The sequence below is a fragment of the Danio aesculapii genome, chromosome 24 (assembly GCF_903798145.1).
Source record: "Danio aesculapii chromosome 24, fDanAes4.1, whole genome shotgun sequence".
Lineage (NCBI taxonomy): Eukaryota > Metazoa > Chordata > Actinopteri > Cypriniformes > Danionidae > Danio > Danio aesculapii.
In genome coordinates, this window is record NC_079458.1 from 33,925,541 (window position 1) to 33,944,938 (window position 19,398).

Below are 19,398 nucleotides of genomic sequence, written 5' to 3' on the forward strand. Positions count from 1 at the left end.
TTCTATAGACAATTTAACAGAAAACAATAAAATATGTTTTATAGAATTACCTGTTGACTTATACTTTTCAGAGAATGACTCGTCTTGACTCATCATCCCTCCTTTTTGCTTCATACAAAAAATCTATCAAGAGGCATGCTTAGTAAGATCACCATCATATCTTTAGTTTTGTCAACTTGCAAAACAAAAAAGGCTGTCACGCCGGTTTTACAACGCATGAGCGGCACGTGAGCAGCAAGTAGCCTACTTTTTTGGCATGTATGCGAACTACCGGGACTCGCACCGGGAGAAGAGCAGCACGTGTGAGAGGCGCGCGGGTTCTCTGCACACACGTGGATATGTGTCAGTTTGCTTTTTGATTAAACTACATTCTTTCACCAGCGTTGGTTCGGTTGCACATAGAGAATAACGTCTATATTTCAGAATTACCAATCTTAATAAGTACACTTGCATATGAAGTAAATCATATCTCAAAGCATTTACTGTGGCACTGGTAATTTTTACTGTGTCCCAGTAAATTGGGTCTAGTGATGCCCGTAGTGCAGTGGAAAAAGAATTAGACGACTGCATCCATACATCTCTGCAATTACTCAAATAACTCGCAGGACTCCCAGAGTTCATCAAGATTCTTTGGATTCATCTTCAATGCCTCCTCCTTCATCTTACCCCAGACATGCTCAATAATGCTCATGTCTGGTGACTGGGCTGGCCAATCCTGGAGAACCTTGACCTACTTTGCTTTCAGGAACTGTAGGTGGCTTAAGTATGAGAAGGAGCGCTATCCTGCTGAAAAATTTATTGGGATGCAGTTCAACAGATGATTCATAGGAAAAATCTACCTTCTGCCACTTTTCCAAATGATCAACTAGAACAGCTTTAGTTTTTGTTTTTTTGTTTTTGAATATATTATTCAGCTGGTTTATCAGCTTTTTTATTTTTGTGCTGCTGGTCTGACTTAAATAAATTATTGTTTAAAGATTATTTTTAGTTTAAGTCTTTCTTGTGTTTTAGTTGTGAGAATGCAAATTAATTAAAACTGTGAAGTTGATCAACAGTGTATTTTCCATGCAGCACTGAAGTGACGTTATAAGTGAAGCTTATTTATAAACTAATTTCGAGAGAATCACGTGCTTATGATTGCTTGCAGCCGGGCCCGCATTATTCAATTTATGATTCACCAATCAGACGATTCCTAAGCCACTATAAATACCCTAAGTTCCATATGACAGCCATCTTCGTTTTGAAGAATCCCCCCTTCCACCCCTTCTCCTCCTCCTTTCCTAAGTGGGTGGCGTGGTGGCCCAGTGGTTAGCACTGTTGCCTCACAGCAAGAACGTCACAGGTTCTAGTCCTTACCAAGCCAGCCGATGTTTCTGTGCGGAGCTCTCCCCGTGCTCACGTGGGTTTCCCTCATATTCCCTGGTTTCCTCCCACCATCTAAAAACATGCAACTTAAGTAATTGACTAATCCAAATCGGCACCATAGACATGTTTCTAGTAAAAAGTCATCTCTTAAGAGCAATCACTATCTGTTCATTAGCTACTACAGCAGGGGAGTTCTCAAGATCTACCTCAGCTCAAACTCCCCTCTTGCCTTGCAAACGGGAGGGAGCCCCAGGCTCGAGAATCTTATGAGCTCAGGGCTCTCTCCCGAGACAGCATGCCAAACAAGCTTTATAATCAATCATCAGCTGAGTGTGAACTCTTGAAGGGCATTAATGTGAGCATTAAAAATGTTCTTTGGAGAAGTAACTCAGAAATTACTTTTATGTCACGGTTGCAGGTTTGTGCGCTTTCCGGAGTATCTGTTTTGTCACATGGGTTTGTGTTGTTTGTTTTTCCACGTGTATTTGTTTGGTCACATGTCATGACGGCACTCAGCTGTTTGATTTGATCACAAGCTGAGGTTCATTATTTAGCCTATATCTGGGCTACGTTTCTATGTCTCTTTGTCAGTTCGTTGTGTTTGCTTATGTGTATCTGTATTGTGCTCAGGACTAGAGGAGTGACTGCTGGACCTCGTTTCGCCCTTCTGTTCCTGCCCCAGTATCCCAGTGTCCTCACCCTCCATTTGTAGCCCTGTTGGCTTATTCTGACAGTGTTAATTAAAATTCACTTGCATATTGGATCCTTCTCTGTACTTTTATTTACACGTGACATTTTAACAGTAATGTATTACTTTTTGCTGTAAGTAATCGATAAAGTAATTGAGTTACTTTTTGAATGAAGTATCTAGTAACTGTAACTAGTTAGTATTTTTCATGTACTAGCACAACACTGACCGTCACAGCCTTTGTTTTGCTTCAACTGACTAGTTTTCCAATGGGATTTTATACTAAAGGCTTTACAAACAAATAAGTAAACAATGGAGTTTGAGGCTCACCCTATGTCCTTCCCATGTTCTGGACTGTTTATTCATTATTCAGCTATGCCTGCTGTAGACTTTCATTCCATGACCAAATAGATGCAACAAAAAGGCCTATTATAAACAACTATGATCATGTTTTATTCCCCATAGCTTGCCTACTCTACTGCTTCACATTTAAAAGTACTTAGGTGCATTAATAATGATACAGTACATGCGTTTGTCTGTACACTTTTTAATGCGTATCTAATATGTACGTTAAGAAGTATATTTCCAAGCACAAGATGTTGTTTTGCAATCGTTATTAAAAGTTGTAACTAAGTCAGCACTTGATTCAGGACACCACAAGACACTTGACTGTACCGCAAAGCATTAAATGAACACATATTCACTGCTGCCTGAAGAAAACAGCAGAGCAGTGCTCACCCATTTCCTATTCACTTGTAGAGGGCACTAGGTGACATTCCGCCACGGGTGGAGTTTATGTGTGTGTATAATGTCAGTGAAGGATCAGTTACTTACAGAATTGGGTCGATTTGTTTAAGAATACAAAAACTGAATCATTTTATAGACATTAATAGTTCTCTACTGATGTGAATGGAACACTTTCATAATACAAGCAACAGATGCATCAAAGTCACCTTAAAGTACACATGACATCTACTAACCATATTGGTTTTGTTAGCTCACATTGCTAGTTTAATAGTGAACAATTCATCTGTGCATGTCATTAAGAAAATATAATATTTTTTGTCCTTGTTATCTAAAGTTGAAAATGCACTTCCTGTTTGTTTTCAGGTAATTTTCAGATTACGTCAGTCTGAGGTATTGGGCATGGCTAACATACTTAACCACGCCCCTTCAACTGTCAGTTTTGACAGTGCTATGACAACAAACAGAAATGGCGAGGAGGAGGTGTCTCCTGAAACCCCAGCCTGATCTCACAAGAAAACGCAAGTATTTTACGTTTTGTCAGTTTAGTGGCTAATTCGTATTCTAAATGAAAGTCGAATGAAATTGTACGATTTTAAAAAGGAGGCATGGCACCCAACCCCACCCCTAAACCCAACCGTTATTGGGGGATGAGCAAATTGTACTAAATTGTACGAATTAGATTGTACGAATTCATACGAATTAGCCACTAAATCAAAAAGTTACGGATTGCCGTGAGATTGTGTTGGAAACCCCTACCTTATCTTTCTGAATTAAATGCCTACTTTACTACATCCAATCAGCTCGTAGTAGAAGAAACAAGCGTCGCCCCCTGTTTCTCATTTAATATTCTATTTCTCTAGGAACTGCGTCAAAATACAAGAAAAGGGTCACAGCTTCCAGTTGATGTGGAGTTTAATATGTGGCATTGTCATGATGATTTGCACATTTTTTCTTGTTTCAATCCTTATGTACTGTTAGGAATGTTTTCATCCACTCTGGGGTGATTTTGTGTCTTAATTTGACCATAACTTTTTCTGTGTTTCAACTAGCAGAATGATTTTTGGTGACAAATATTTTTTTGTTTATAGCAGGTTTGGCATGCTGTCCCGGAAGAGAACCCTGAGCTTGGAGATATTTGAGCCCAAGGCTCCCGCCCGGTCAAATAAGCATATCTGGAGATCCGAGATCAGGTAGGTCTCGAGAGCTCCCCTTGGAAAAGGAGGAAAGAGAGGAGATGGGGTGGAAGGGGGGTTTCTTCCAAAACGAAGATAGAGCAGTAGGGAAAAACAATCCATTTCTTGTGAACAAGGATCACTCTGATTGGATTATTACTGATTACAGATGAGCCGCCAGTCGTGCTCAATCATATCACGTGCTCCTCTCGAAATTAGTTTATGAAACTATACTTTGAATCATATTTTGAGAAAATTCTTTGGATTTTAAAAAATAAGGCAGCGATATACTCTCACTAACCTTAAAAATCTAACAATGCATCAAAGCTAATGCTGTTACTAATCGTTCACATGTCCAAGACAAAAAAATAAATAAAATCCAGTCCACGACTACTTTTTTATGTTGAAAATATGTCATCTTGTGTGTCTTTTTTCACAAAATCAGTAACATCATGAAGTGAACGTGGCAATTTAGGAGTTAAAATCCTGTAATTTTCTAAACAATTTAGTAGTTTTGATCAGGACTGAGGTTGATTAACAGATTTATGCAAAAAAAAAAAAAAAAACACATGTAAAAAAATATTTATCTGATGCATTTTTACAGCTATTTATTTCAGTGGATGTTTTCATCCTGACCATAATAAAAGGGTAGTACATTTGAACAGTGCACAAGGGTTAATATAATTCAACAGTTTAGACAACTGACAAGACTACAGAACACTGACAGTTCATACTCCTGACCCGTAAATCCACAAATGGCGAAAAATACACCTAGGCCCCATTTACACTAATACTTCTTAGTTTTAAAATGGCATTTTAGAACGAAAACGATCCACATCCACTCTGGCATTTCACCTAGCATTTCTGAACAACCCTCCGTCCACACTACCACTGAAAACGCACATCACGTGACCACTCACACAGACACACACACTGTCATGCACTCGAGACAGCGGGTCCAGGCAGTCAGCAGGTCAGTACACTGCTTCAGTCATTCACTTTAGCGTTGTACATTTTAGCGAAAACCTCTGATACTTTTGGTTGGTTCCTGTTGGTTGTACATCTTTTTTACCAACCAAGTTTGTCGACATCATTATAACAACACAGATCACTCTGCCTATTCATGCCAGAGTCCAGCGGAAAATGTGATTGACAGGTGGTAATTTGTGTGTAACATATCTTTATTTATTTATGATTTGGTTATGGGTAAAACTAAGACCATGCGGGTCAGGTAGTTGAAATGGTAGGCTACAAATAATTAATTCGTTATGAATTAATTACTTATTCATAAATAATTAATTCACCAGCGCCTATGATGACAATGCCATCGTCCATCGCAATGTTTCATATTAGACATCATATGATGCCGGTCCTTACAACCCTCAATGCTGGAAAACACCCACACACTTTCCCATCCACACACTACAGCCAATTTAGTTTTTCCAATTCACCTATACTTCATGTCTTTAGAATGTGTTGGACAACTGAGCACCCGGCTGGTGTAATCCCATGCGAACATGTAACTCCACACAGAAATGCCTCCTGGTCCAGCTTGGACTCAAACCAGTGACCTTTTTGCTGTGAGCCACCGCACCACCTATTTACAATTTCTGTTGTGCCTTTTTTCGTAGATGAGGCAGTAAGAAAGTCAGAATTATATCTCGAAGGTTGCAGGTTTGGTTCTCAGTGCCAGCAGGAATTGCACAGGAAGGAACTGGAGTGAATAAACAGCGCTCACTTCAACCTTCAATACCCAAACTGAGGTGCCCTTGCGGAAGGAGCCTAACCCCAAAGATCCTATTTCTGGCATCATAGCAAATGACTACCCATATATATGCAAGTTCAGAACTTTGATGGGTTAACCCTTTCACAGGTAAGTACTAAACCTAAATGCCTGGTAGTTGATGTGAAAATAATGGCAGTGATGTGTTCCCACATACTGTACAATTTACATTAGGCAAAGGCTTTAGAATAGAGTGGAGGAACTATGACGTCACCTTGTAGGCTAATCGGCTGCTAGCATGAAACTGGTTCCCTTGATAAAATCCCTATAGGATTTTCCCATAGGCTTTTCGTTCATTACACTTAAACGTTTTGTCCAGCCGGATAATCCTGACCAGAAAATACAACTTTTAGCACTCTTGGATCTTAAATGCAAATGCAAGACCTGAAAAGCTAACATTAGGCTATAAACGGACCACAGTGCCTTCAGGGCGCTCTCCTGTGACGTCTGTACCATCCTGCTACAGACAACATATCAAGCTTATTTTTAGAAATATGGTCCATCACAAAGATTTACTCTCTTGGTTTATTACATTATAATCTACGCTATATATTGTAAACAAATAAATACGCAAAAACACATAGACCTACATGCCTTTTGGATCGTTTTTACGTGGGAAATGCATTTTGTTTTGCTTTACGGTTGTTGTAAAAGTTTTAAAACTGTATGTATAAATGTGCCTACATATTATTATCATAAGGCATATTTAAATAAGTGTATCACTTGCGTGCATACAGCCCGCTTACCCTAGTAACAGTAAGTTAACAGATGACAGAAATGAGGCGTGAGGGATAAGTCTATATGCCTGCAAGTTCCATCATGGACACAGAACAACATTCAATATACTTTTTTTGTCATGAACTACAGCGAAAAGCAGCCCATACAGTCACATTTATTTTACATTTTAAGGAGGAGTGTAAATATTGCACTTATAACAGAGTTAAATGTGTTCAGATGAAGAAAAAAAACGACGAAAAATCAATTGATCACGTTAAAATGACAGTTAACGTGTGTATTTTTTTACACATTTATTCACACAATTGCATCACTGAGAGCAGGATGAAAAAGCCTGCTGAAAAATCCAGCTTAAACCAGCCTAGGCTGGTTGGCTGGTTTTAGTTGGTTGACCAGCCTGGTTTTTGGCCATTTCAAGGCTGGTTTCCAGCCATTTCCAGTCTGGTCTTAGCTGGTCAGGCTGGAAAATGACCAACTAAATCCAGATAAAACCAACTTGACCAGCCTGGTTTAAGCTGGGCATAGCTGGTTTTGGCTGGGCTCCCAGCCTGGCTAAGCTGGTCAAGCTGGTTTTAGCTGGTCATTTTCCAGCCTGACCAGCTAAGACCAGGCTGGAAATGGCTGGAATCCAGCCTGGAAATGGCCAAAACCCCTCTAAAACCAGGCTGGTCGACCAGCTAAAACCAGCCAAGGCTGGGTTAAGCTGTTTTTTCAGTAGGTATAGTGCATAAGTATGCGATTTGGGACGCACCTAAAGTGTATTTGAGGCTTTATCTATCCTTCACTATTTGAAATACATCCCACAAATCACAGTTTTCGCAAAATCACAAATATATCCCACAAAATCGTGTTCACTAGTCAGCGCTTGCATATTTACTCAGAATAAATTAAAAAATTAGGTCCATTACCTTTTCAGATAAGGACAAGTCTAAGTCCATCCAATATGCCAGTGAAAGCTGGTCCATTTTCTTAAAATGAATGAATGAATTTATTTATTTATTTGTTAATAATTGAATATTGGATCACCTGATTGTCTTTGTTCAGTATGAATTCAAATTTAAATGAAATAATTTAGCCCTTAATTATTCTATGGATAATTTCTTGGATGTTGCCGTGACAAATGGCTTCATGGATGTGGTCTATCTGACGTGATTTATCACGTAATCAGATGTAGCTTCTGCTGTATCTTCTCACATCCCTATCCGTTGCTTTAACAAACGCCATCTTATCTGGCAGATTCACAGCTAGAGGCAACAGCACGGTGAGATATACTGTTCTGAGATCTTTATTCATTCCTCATTCAATACGATCCCTGATAACACGGCTAGCTTCAGTCAAAGAGAGCAACTACCTGCAGTGAACGCTGCATTCCTCAGACCTGATCGCAGAAAGGCAGCAATGGTGAGGGCATGTCTGATGGCTATGGCGTGAGATGCACAGATAGCATCAGGACTTCACAGCTAAGACTCAGACTAAGAGGACATTCCCTGAAAGAAGCTTATCTCTTGACCTCACGATCATCAACTTCAGCGTGTCTGTTTAACTGAGATTAAAACTCGCATTCCTTGTCAGATAATCACTGTCCAAAAATGTTTAGTTCAGAGCGCGAGGGGTTCTGGCCCCAGGATAGAAGAGAACAACAACAAAAGCCATTCGTTCATTAAAACAGAAATGTGTAACAAAGCTAGGAAACCAGTGTTTAGAATGTAAGAAATCACCATTTTTTTGTGCTCATGATGCTTACATTTTGTAGTGTTTAAAAGACAAATATTGTAATTATAGTCTTCTTGGCCTGCAAAAATAAACAGTTTCAAGTCAACCTGAAATAAAAGAGAGTATATTTACTTTATCGATACACATTCCCACGTTATTTCACACTACAGAAGGAAAAAAAAAGGATTTTCAACGTCAAACCGACTATTTAATGTTGATTTATCAGATGAAACAAGCAGTGTGTATGGTGTTTGCAACGTTTATACAGTTGAAGTCAGAATTATTAGCCCCCCTGTTTATTTTTCCCCCAATTTCTGTTTAACGGAGAGATTTTTTTCAACACACTTCTAAACATAATAGTTTTAATAACTCATTTCTAATAACTGATTTATTTTATTTTTACCATGATGACAGTAAGTAATATTTTACTAGATATTTTTCACTTCTATACATCTTAAAGTGGCATTTAAAGGCTTAACTAGGTTAATTAGGTTAACTAGGCAGGTTAGGGTAATTAGGCAAGTTATTGTATAATGATGGTTTGTTTTGTAGACTATCAAAAAATATATATAGCTTAAAGGGGCTAATAATTTTGACCTTAAATGCTTTTTAAAAAATAAAAAACTGCTTTTATTCTAGCCGAAATAAAACAAATAAGGCTTTCTCCAGAAGAAACAATATTATCAGACACACTGTGAAAATTTCCTTGCTCTGTTAAACATAATTTGGGAAATATTTAAAAAAGAGAAAAAATTTCAAAGGGGGTTAATAATTCAATAATTCTGACTTCAACTGTATATGTATAATTTACTGGCGCATTAGTGTTTTGTAGACACGTACAGAATCTGCACCCACAAATATCTTTGGAGATGTTTGAAGAATTAGATTTGGCCTCTTTTACGGCATAAAACTGCCACAAACTATTACTCAAGGAGAAATATTGCTTTAGTGATTACACGAGCTGGGCTTCGATTCAGCGTTTCACCACTGATGAATATAATGGTATCGTTCAGTATTATCAGACCAAATGTTATTAACAACATCAAACAAACAAATAAATAACATTTCCACATTTTATTTGACTTATTGAAGTGGCTGTATAGATTTAAACATATTAGTCTACATTAAAACCAATGATTGTAGGATGTTTTTAAAAAGTAAATAAAAATTGGGGGTTTATTTGGCTGTTCCCATTTGCAGTCAAATCATATCTTATTTCTCCAATCAGATCTTTCCAGGCACACTGTCTACACTGTTAATTAGAAGTGATCAGATTTATGTATTCAGACATAACCAATCAGTGACAAGGCTTGTCAAATATGAAGGAGAATTATCTTTATATCTATATAATTACTATAACATTCCATTGCAGAACTTTTCCATTGCACACGAAAAGCGATGTAGGAAGGAGACTGATATGTAGTGATGTTGCATGCTGCAATCATGGCAGGTTTTGATGTGCAGTACTGTTTTCCAGAACATTTACTTTAGCCATTTCTGTATCTGGTTTCTCATATAACTGTGTGTTGAGTGACAAAAAAAAAAGCATTTTGAACTCTGATTTAAGCACCCAGACTGACACATCTATATTCAAATATCAGATCAGATCTGTCACACAGTTAAAAATTTGTCAGGAGAAAATATGGCTATGCAAAAAATCTGTCTTTTTAAACAGTTTTAGTTGGTAAAACTTTTTAGTCCTGGAGCTGTCAATTTCTTAAAAGTAGTCCAATGTTGATACAAGTTGCATTACGAACTAAAGGTCTGCAACCGCGGGACACGACCAGATTTCTTGCGGCGCGGAAATAAATTTCCGAATAAAACGCGGTAGCGGTCAGTAACTCTGGTGTAATTTGAACAGGAGCGAGCGGTCTAACAATACAGTGTTCCCGAGTCCCGACGTTATTTCGGAACAGCATATCTGTGATTTCCTCATTTCCTCATCTGTGATTTCCTTATTGAGCGCCGGTACAACCAGTGCTCACGACTGTTACACATGCTGAACGTATGACCAGAGCAGGCTTTCCCAACAAGGGAGAGCAAAGATGCGCTGTCCTTCAGCTTGCATTAGAAAACGGTCAGTTTACTGTTAGAAACCCCACAAATAGGCAAGTCTGATGTATGGGAGTCTTATTCATGCATCATAGATGCAAATGGGAAAAAAAATTACCCTTTGTGTGATGTGATAATACCTCAAAGTTTTACCCTTTAGCAGTCACAAGACTGGAACCTCAGGTTTAAGGCAGCACTCATGTCTCATTACAAAGGGGCAAACAAAACTGGCATTTAGCCTGCAGTCCTCACACAAGCAACAGTTTTATCTGTTTCCTCTCCCTTTTGGTAGTACCGAATTTAAACGTGAGATTTTGGAAACCAGATCTAAATTTAGCGGGAACAGTTGGGTGGGGTAAAAAATTATTCTAAGCGGGCAGTGGGTGAACAAAGACTGAGGCTGCGTCCAAAACTACTCGGTAGGTACTGCGTTTGAATTTGAATGTGCTTCTCGACTGTTAGAAAAGTATGTTTTATGCAGTATGAATGTGTGAAGTATAAATGGAACTCAGACATACTACATCTGCCATTTTGTCATGATCACGTGATCTACCCACGTGAGTTGCATCGCTTCACTCCCGTTCATGAATTCTCTCACTGTGCATCATGGGATAGCGCAGTGTGCATTGGATGCACATTTCAGAATCTCACCGGAAGTAGTAAGTCATCCGGGTACTTCTCACATACTGATTTATGAATTTGGACAGGGCTGCACGGTGGCACAGTGAGTAGCACGTACTCCTCACAGCAAGAAGGTTGCTGGTTCGAGCCCCGGCTTGGTCAGTTGGCATTTCTGTGTGGAGTTTGCATGTTCTCTCTGCGTTCGCATGGGTTTCCTCCGGGTGCTCTGGTTTCCCCCACAATCCAAAGACATGCGGTACAGGAGCATTGGGTAGGCTAAATTGTCTGTAGTGTATATGTGTTAATGATGAGTGTGTGGAGTCAAGCTTTCAGAAAGAACCAAACATTTATAGTCTCCTCTCTCTCTCTCTCTCTCTCTCTCCCATATAGATTATATATATATAATATATATATATATATACATAACAGTACTCTGTTTGATTTTCCTTGTTGTTAAGGTACGCCATGTTAAGCTTTTTCCTTATAATGGACTTCAGTGGGGGAGGAAATGCTTATGTTTTTCACTTTATCTATGTAATTGGGGCACACTCTTTTTACAGTAGTTAGGGTTAATTACAACAAAAGTTTGACAGAAATTTGGGTTTCTCTGGTTGATGTTTAGGTACATTAAGCCACGTATGTGTGTGAATGAGTGTGTATGGATGTTTCCCAGTGATGGGTTGCAGCTGGAAAGGCATCCGCTGCATAAAACATATGCTGGATAAGTTGGCGGTTCATTCCGCTGTGGCGACCCCTGATTAATAAAGGGACTAAGCAAAGTGATTTATGAATAATTTCCATATTGCAACATGAATCATCATTTAAAAGCATATGTTTAAAGAAACTCATAAACATTAATTATTAAATTATAAAACAAAACAACTGGTCGCTCTCTTAAGGTCTCAAAACTCAGGGCTTCTGGTAGTACCTAGAATAGCAAAGTCGAGTAAGGAGGTCGAGCCTCTCATTTATAGCTCCTAACTCTGGAATAGCCTTCCTGATAACGTCCGAGGCTCAGACACACTCTCCCAATTCAAAACTAGATTAAGACCTATCTGTTCAGTAAAGCATACACTTAGTGCACCACTTAGGGGGCTTCCACACAGGTTATGCATCTTGCTGATATACACTGTGAACATCAGCTACGCTAATTATTTTCTTTATTCTCCATTTCCACCTGGGATACTCTTCCGAGGCCCTCAGACTATGCAGAGTCACTGATTCGATCCAAGACCAACGACGAGATGATCCCAAGGTTTCCATATCTTGGACCAGGCCATATCCTGAGCAGCTACTGTGATGGTCATGGAAGAGTGGAGAACATGAGACTGATTCCTGTGACGCTCCAGAGACAGACGAGTCTTCGCTGAGGCCAGCTTCCAGCCTCCGCCACTGAGACTGCAGCTCTGCACAAGACGTTTGGCCAGCGGAGAATTAAAATGGCCGTGCCCAGCTGAGTCTGGTTTCTCTCAAGGTTTTTTTTCTTCACTTCCGCCTTTAGTGAAGTTTTTTTCCCTCTCCGCTGTCGCCACTGGCTTGCATGGTTCGGGATCTGTAGAGCGCAGCGTTGGATTTGCTCTTCAGTGTTTGGACTCTCAGTAGTGATTATTAAACCACACTGAACTGAGCTCAACTGAACTGAACTTAAACTACAAACTGAACTACACTGTTCCTATTTACTGTGACCTTTTATGTGAAGCTGCTTTGACACAATCTACATTGTATAAGCGCAATACAAATAAAGGTGAATTGAATTGAATTGAATTAAAACAAAACTATAGATATTGTAAACTAAACATTTAAGGCATTTGGTAAGCATTTTCTGATAAATACAGTTTCATTTTTGATATCCACACCTTTTGGCGTTTGCTTTCCACTACGCACGTGAGCTGGCAAAAGTCCTGCATATGCAAAGTGCTCATGCAGACATTCTAGTATTAAAAATTAATCAAACATTGTGCATATCTCGTTACAATAGTTTTTTTATTATTTTACTTCTATTTTAAAATTAAGCAAATTAAATGAAGTTTTAAGTCATTACAAAGGTATTCAGTGAAAACTGGAGAAAAAATGTTTTATATTGTAGATTGGAGAATGTATTTCTGTAACATTTTTGTAAAAAATTTTGTGAAATGTTTAACAAAAAAATTGATCTTTTGATTTATGTTAAAGTATTTTTTAGTCTTTATTTTAAATGGAAAAGGTGCATTTACACACATAGAAACTTTTTAAAAACATTGTTTAAAATGTATTTGATGTTTTATATTTACTGAAAATAATTTGACACATTTTGGATACAGCACAATGCCTTTAAATATTTCTTAAAGGAACACATTTGACACTGTTAAGTTACAGAGTGTTTTGCCACTGTAGTGATGCCTTCATGGATCAGATTTGTTCCTTTGATGAAGGTACAATATTGTACATGCAGGTTTTAAAAACCAAAGCTACATTTTGGTTTCCCATGGTACAAATCATGTCCTTAAAGGTACAAACTGCAATGGGACAAATTTGTTTCTTTATTCTGTTTAATAAAAAGGTATTGCCCCAGTGACAAAGGTTTGTAACTTCTTTGGTACAACATTGTACCATTTTTTCAGAGAGTGTACTCTCAGTACACTCAATATAATTTGTCAAATATGCCAAAAGGATAAAAAATGTTCATGTAAAAAGAAGAGATAAGTAAAAGAAGAAATACGTTTAAGTAATAGACGAATGATGTATGTGGTAATGGGGTGGGAAAATAATAAGCTTGTGCTTCATCCCACTCCATTTTCGACCATGTTGAAATGTATTTTTTGTTAATGATATTTTATGTATGATATTTTGTTCGAAAATAAATAAATCAAATCAAATCAGTTCTGTGTAACACATTCCACCAAATGTGTCCCTCAAACTTCTGCCAGTTTTCCTCCAAAGTTAGTGCAAAACAGGCGACTGGTCTCATTTGTTGAGTGTTTTCAACAGTTCTTATCAGTCTGCTGACTCACCTCTGAGAAAATCCCTTTACTTCTTTACGAAGCTGAAGCATAACTCAAATTCCTTCCCTAATTTCCATGTTAACGCCCGCATGCAGACCAGAAGTGATACAGCCCTCCTGTGTCTTTCAGAAAGGGTCATCTGTGTTGTGCATAACCTGCCAACATCAAACAATTCATTGACTGATTGCGGCACACTAACTGTGTGATAAAATGTGAGTTTAGAAACACACTGTGGGCGCAAAACAAACAGCTTAGCCCAGATTTGGACTGTAACACTCTGAAAGACGTTATTAAGAGCAGAAGAGAGAAATGAAAGCATATTGTGAAATAAAGCATTCATACAGTTATAAGAAGCCAAGATTGTCTAGACCTTGTTAAGCTTCTGAGAAACCCCCCTAAAACTCTGTGTGGGTCACTTTTACTACTTTACAGTCCTAAAGCGAAGCTTACCTGTACTCATCTGGGTGTTTGTTGACTTTGCTAAGTGACAGCCGGGCTCTAGTTAAGACGTGCACAGTGGAACAGAATGAGTTTGTGTATGCGTTTGTATGAGAGAGTTGTTGGAGGAAATGTGACCAAACACAAAAGATCCAGGTGGAAAAAAAAGCAATGATGGACCAAAGAAGAGAAAACAGAAATGCTTTCCCCCCGTGGATTTTCCCTGGATTAGTGGAAGATCCCCCCCTTATCCAGAAAAAGGCAAACACACAATATTACCAGCGCAAACAAGAGATGGGAGTTTCCTCAAAATTCTCTGTGCCAAGAAAGCTTAGGGCATCCTCTACCTTCTGTAAACAGAACAAGACTGTTCAGGAAAAACGGAGGCTGACATCCAGAATGATGGATGTTCCTGAAACTGTATCTGTAACAAAACTTTTAAACTCCAAGTTTGTACTTGCAGATAAGAAAAAAATGAACAATAAAATAATAATATTAATAATAATAATAATTATAATAATGATAATTAACCGTTTAAAACCATGGTTCAGGGGGATGTAGAAGAGTGCTAAGTAGAAAAATCATATATAAACTAAAATGTAAATGGGGCATCACGGTGGCGCAGTAGGATCGATTGCCTCATAGCAAGAAGGTCGCTGATTCGAGCCCTGGCTTGGTCCATTTTTCTGTGTGTTCTCCTCGTGTTCGCGTGGGTTTCCCCTGGGTACTCTAGTTTTCCCCACAGTCCAAAGACATGCGTTATAGGTGAATTGAATAAACTAAATTGGCCGTAGTGTGTGTGAATGAGGTGTAAGGGTGTTTTCCAGTGTTGGGTTGCGGCTGGAAGGGCCTCCACTGCGTAAAAATGTATGCTGTAAAAAGTTGGCAGTTCATTCTGCTGTGGCGACCCCTGATAATAAAAGGACTAAGCTGAAAAATAAATGAATAAAATGTAAATGTTAACAAGTGGAAAAAAAAATGCAAGTTAATTATTCCATAATTTAGTAACGCAAAAATGTGTTTATGTATTTATAAAAGCTAGATTAAACAAGAAAATGAAAACTAATTAGATAAAAATTAATTAAAAAAAAAGATAAAAATATTTAAAAAATGAAAAATCATGTAATAAAATGAGAAACAAAAGTAATAATGTAACTCATTCATTCATATTCCTTTGGCTTCGTCCCTGATTTATTAGGGGTCACCACAGAGGAATGAACGGCCTAATGTAACTCCAAATAATATCGTGCACCTGTTTATCCTTCATTCATTCATTTTCTTTTCGGCTTAATCCCTTTATTAATCTGGGGTCGCCACAGCGGAGTGAACCGCCAACTTATCCAGCATATGTTTTACGCAGCGGATGCTCTTCCAGCTGCAACCCATCACTGGGAAACACCTATATACACTCATTCACACACACATACACTACAGACAATTTAGCCTTCCCAATTCACCTACTGTATACCACATGTCTTTGGACTTGTGGGGGAAAGCGGAGCCCCCGGAGGAAACCCACGCCACCATGCTGCCACCCTGTTTATCATATAAATTTTATTATTATTAATATTCGCAGTTTAAATTCACCACAAATGGGCTTTGTAATATTTTAGGATAGCAGTTGATAAGGATGATCATATTTGAGGGTCCATTTAATCAAAAAGATTACAATTTTTCCATTTCCATTAGGATTTTCATGACATTTTGGAAAAAAAGTAAACTTTGTAATAGTAACAGGTATGTTTTATTAAGGCAAGCTTTTAGGACTCTGACAAAGCTACATGTTAATAACTAATTTCAAAGTGCACGCTTCTGAAAACTACACTGTAATTTTCTCTGTAAAGTTCAAATATGTACTGAAAACATTTACGTCTTGCACACGTTTATTACATTTTCAGTCTACAAGCATGCACAAATAATTGAGCGCAAAACAAAATGATTGTGCGTGCACAGATGAGCAGCATTTCTTTACAAACTGACATTGTCATCTGCTGGGAAGGTACGCAACATTATGTTCATTTTTGCCCTTCAGTGTTTATTTGCTGTAAGCAATGTTCACAAATACAGAAATAAAGGTGCAAAAGCTGTCACTGGAATGGCACCTTTACAAAAAGTAAAATTTTGGGGACGTTCTAAAACACTTAACGTGAAAAAACTTAACGTGGCTCAATGGATATAAACATCAACCAGAGAAACCCAAATTTCTGTCAAACTTTTGTTGTAATTAACCCTAACTACTGTAAAAAGAGCAGTGCCCCAATTACATAGATAAAGTGAAAAACATCACGTTAAACATTTCCTCCCCCACTGAAGTCCATTATAAGGAAAAAGCTTAACATGGCTAATGTACCTTAACAACAAGGAAAATCTAATTTGTATCATACAGAGTACTGTTATGTATATATATATATATATATATATAGACCAGGGGTCACCAATCTCGGTCCTGGAGGGCCGGTGTCCCTGCAGAGTTTAGCTCCAACTTGCCTTAACACACCTGCCTGGATGTTTCAAGTATACCTAATAAGACCTTGATTAGCTTGTTCAGGTGTGTTTGATTAGAGTTGTAGCTAAACTCTGTAGGGCACCGGCCCTCCAGGAAGAAGTTTGGTGACCCTTGATATAGACTATAAATGTTTGGTTCTGAAAGCTTTGACTATATATATCTATAGCCGCAACCCATCTCTGGGAAACATCCACACACTCATCATTCACACTCATACACTACGGACAATTTAGCCTACCCAATTCACCTGTACCACCTGTCTTTGGACTGTGGGGGAAACCGGAGCAGACCCACGCGAACACAGGGAGAACATGCAAACTCCACACAGAAATGCCAACTGACCCAGCCGAGGCTCGAACCAGCAACCTTCTTGTTGTGAGGCGATAGCACTACCTACTGCGCCACTGTGTCGCCATATATATGAAATTAGTTAAACTGGTTTAGAATAATGTGAAGCCATGTAAATCATGTGATTTTTTGATTTGTATATTTTTGTAAGAATGGTTTACAGTACAACCCATCACAATGTACCAGCAATGTTTGACTTGGGGTCAGAAACTACTCATGAAGCCACACAATAAAAAGGAAATTTGTACTCTTTCCACAGTCATAAGATGATTCATAGGATGCATTGACTTTCCAAATGTCCACAACAAAAAGCCTTGCTATTTCTGGATAAGTTACAACAACACTGGTCAAGTTGCTGTAAGCCAATATATACTAAAGCTTCCTTTTTCTCCTATAATTGGATATTAGTCATAGGTGTTCTAGACGGATGACTGCAATAAATGACCAGAGAAGAATTAACACTTGAATCACAGGCAAGTCACACTAAACTAGAATTATATGACTTCCTTTGTAAAAAATTCCAGTTGCTAAATCCGAAAAGCCACTTCAAGTCTTATGCGAATAACGTAATATGTGTTTTTACAAGCAGCAACAAACAAACATGGCCAATGTGTCAATCGATGACATGAGCACCATCAAGTGTTCAACTGACCCTAGAAAACAGAGATCAGAAAAGACATTGATTGTCTTCCAAAACACTCTGGGAGAGACAAATGAGCTTTAAAATGAACCCAAATACTAAGCAGAATGTTGCAACTCACACAAAAGCATCTCTGGCAACTGAATTGGCGCATAGATGCAGTGAGCAGAGCCAGAAGAGTTTGTATTGTTATAATTAACTTAATTGGGCAACTTCTGGCCCCGTAGAGGGAAGTTCACATAAACAAGTGAATCTTGGACACGAATACTCCCTCCATTAATGAGGTCTGTGTTTACTGGAGCAAACCACACAGAATCCCTGAGCATAAACAGACTTGTGGTCTGACACTGTGCTCGGGGTCACTTTCAGCTTGAGAGATGTCAATTATGAAAGTGTTGAAATACAATAATCATCAAAAGAAAAAAAGTACAGTGAGTGCTTCAGTTACCATAATATGGCCTGAATGACCATGGATCACATGGTTTTATATTGCATTGGTTTATTTTTGGCAATAGTCAAAAATACATTGTATGGGCCAAATTTACAAACAAATTTTCATCAAGAAATCAAGAAATATTTGATATGATCCAATATGATCCTATCCTATAAATCTACACTCACCGGCCACTTTATTAGGTACACTGGTCTAAATGCTCGTTAACGCAAATTTCTAATTAGTTAAGATAAACATATTATATGATTGATCTTATTGATCAAATAATTTTGGTAACACTTTATTTTGATGGTCCATTTGAGTATTAGACTGTCTGCTTATGTTGATACTGCTCCTTCAACAGATATTTCACTGACCACATAAGAAACTTTGCAAGTACATGTAACGCCAACCCTAACCCCAACCTAACAGTCTACTTATAATGTAATGAGAATTAGTTGCAATGTAACTTAAATTCAATACCATAATTTTTTACAGTGTAAAGAAAACAGCAAAAGCACATTTTTAAGCAAAATATTTCACAAAAATATGCATTTTTGACTTTAAAAACTACAAAGTCTGAATGTCATCAGATTATATTACAAAATAGAACAACAACAACAACAACAAAACAATTTAATATTTCTATTTTCAGTGGATGTATGAAGTCGGTTTACACACAGGTGCCTTAACCAAGAAAACACAGGTGTAATTCTTCACATCAACTGGCCAATGTAAGTGACCACAAGTAAGTGGCCAAATGTTCCGTCTTCATTTATTAATCAATATTTTTGCTTGTTTTATCATTAGGAATCTGTCAGACATCTAAACACAACGCTGTTCTTTTATATAAACGGCCAATTCATCTTTAATGAGTACAATAAAACACGAGGAAATGTCAAGGAAAGTTTGTCTTACCCAAATTGACAAAACTCATGACCATGTCAGCGTCATGAAGGAACTCGGTGTCATGATGTGAAGCTAAAGCAGGTCGTGTGGTGGTGAACAGTGACCTGTACTGATCCACGTCGCTCTTCTCTACAGTGGACATGCTGTTGTACAGATCCAGCATGAAGAGGGGTGCTGAATTATATTTGCCGCTGTTCAGATGCGGTCTGGGTCTGTGGTTCAGTCCAAGTATGGACAGTATCTCTTTCTGCATCTCCCTCTTCTCCT

General features: G+C 38.2%; 1 protein-coding gene across 1 annotated transcript in view; it reads right to left on the reverse strand.

The window, feature by feature from the left end:
* Positions 1-19,398, reverse strand: part of bmp6 (bone morphogenetic protein 6) — a 95,068-nt gene that overhangs the window by 74,945 nt on the left and 725 nt on the right. The window contains exon 1 of the mRNA XM_056450551.1: positions 19,141-19,398. This exon is cut by the window's right edge and continues 725 nt beyond it. Within this exon, the coding sequence (XP_056306526.1) occupies positions 19,141-19,398 (258 nt within the window). The remainder of the gene's footprint in view (positions 1-19,140) is intronic.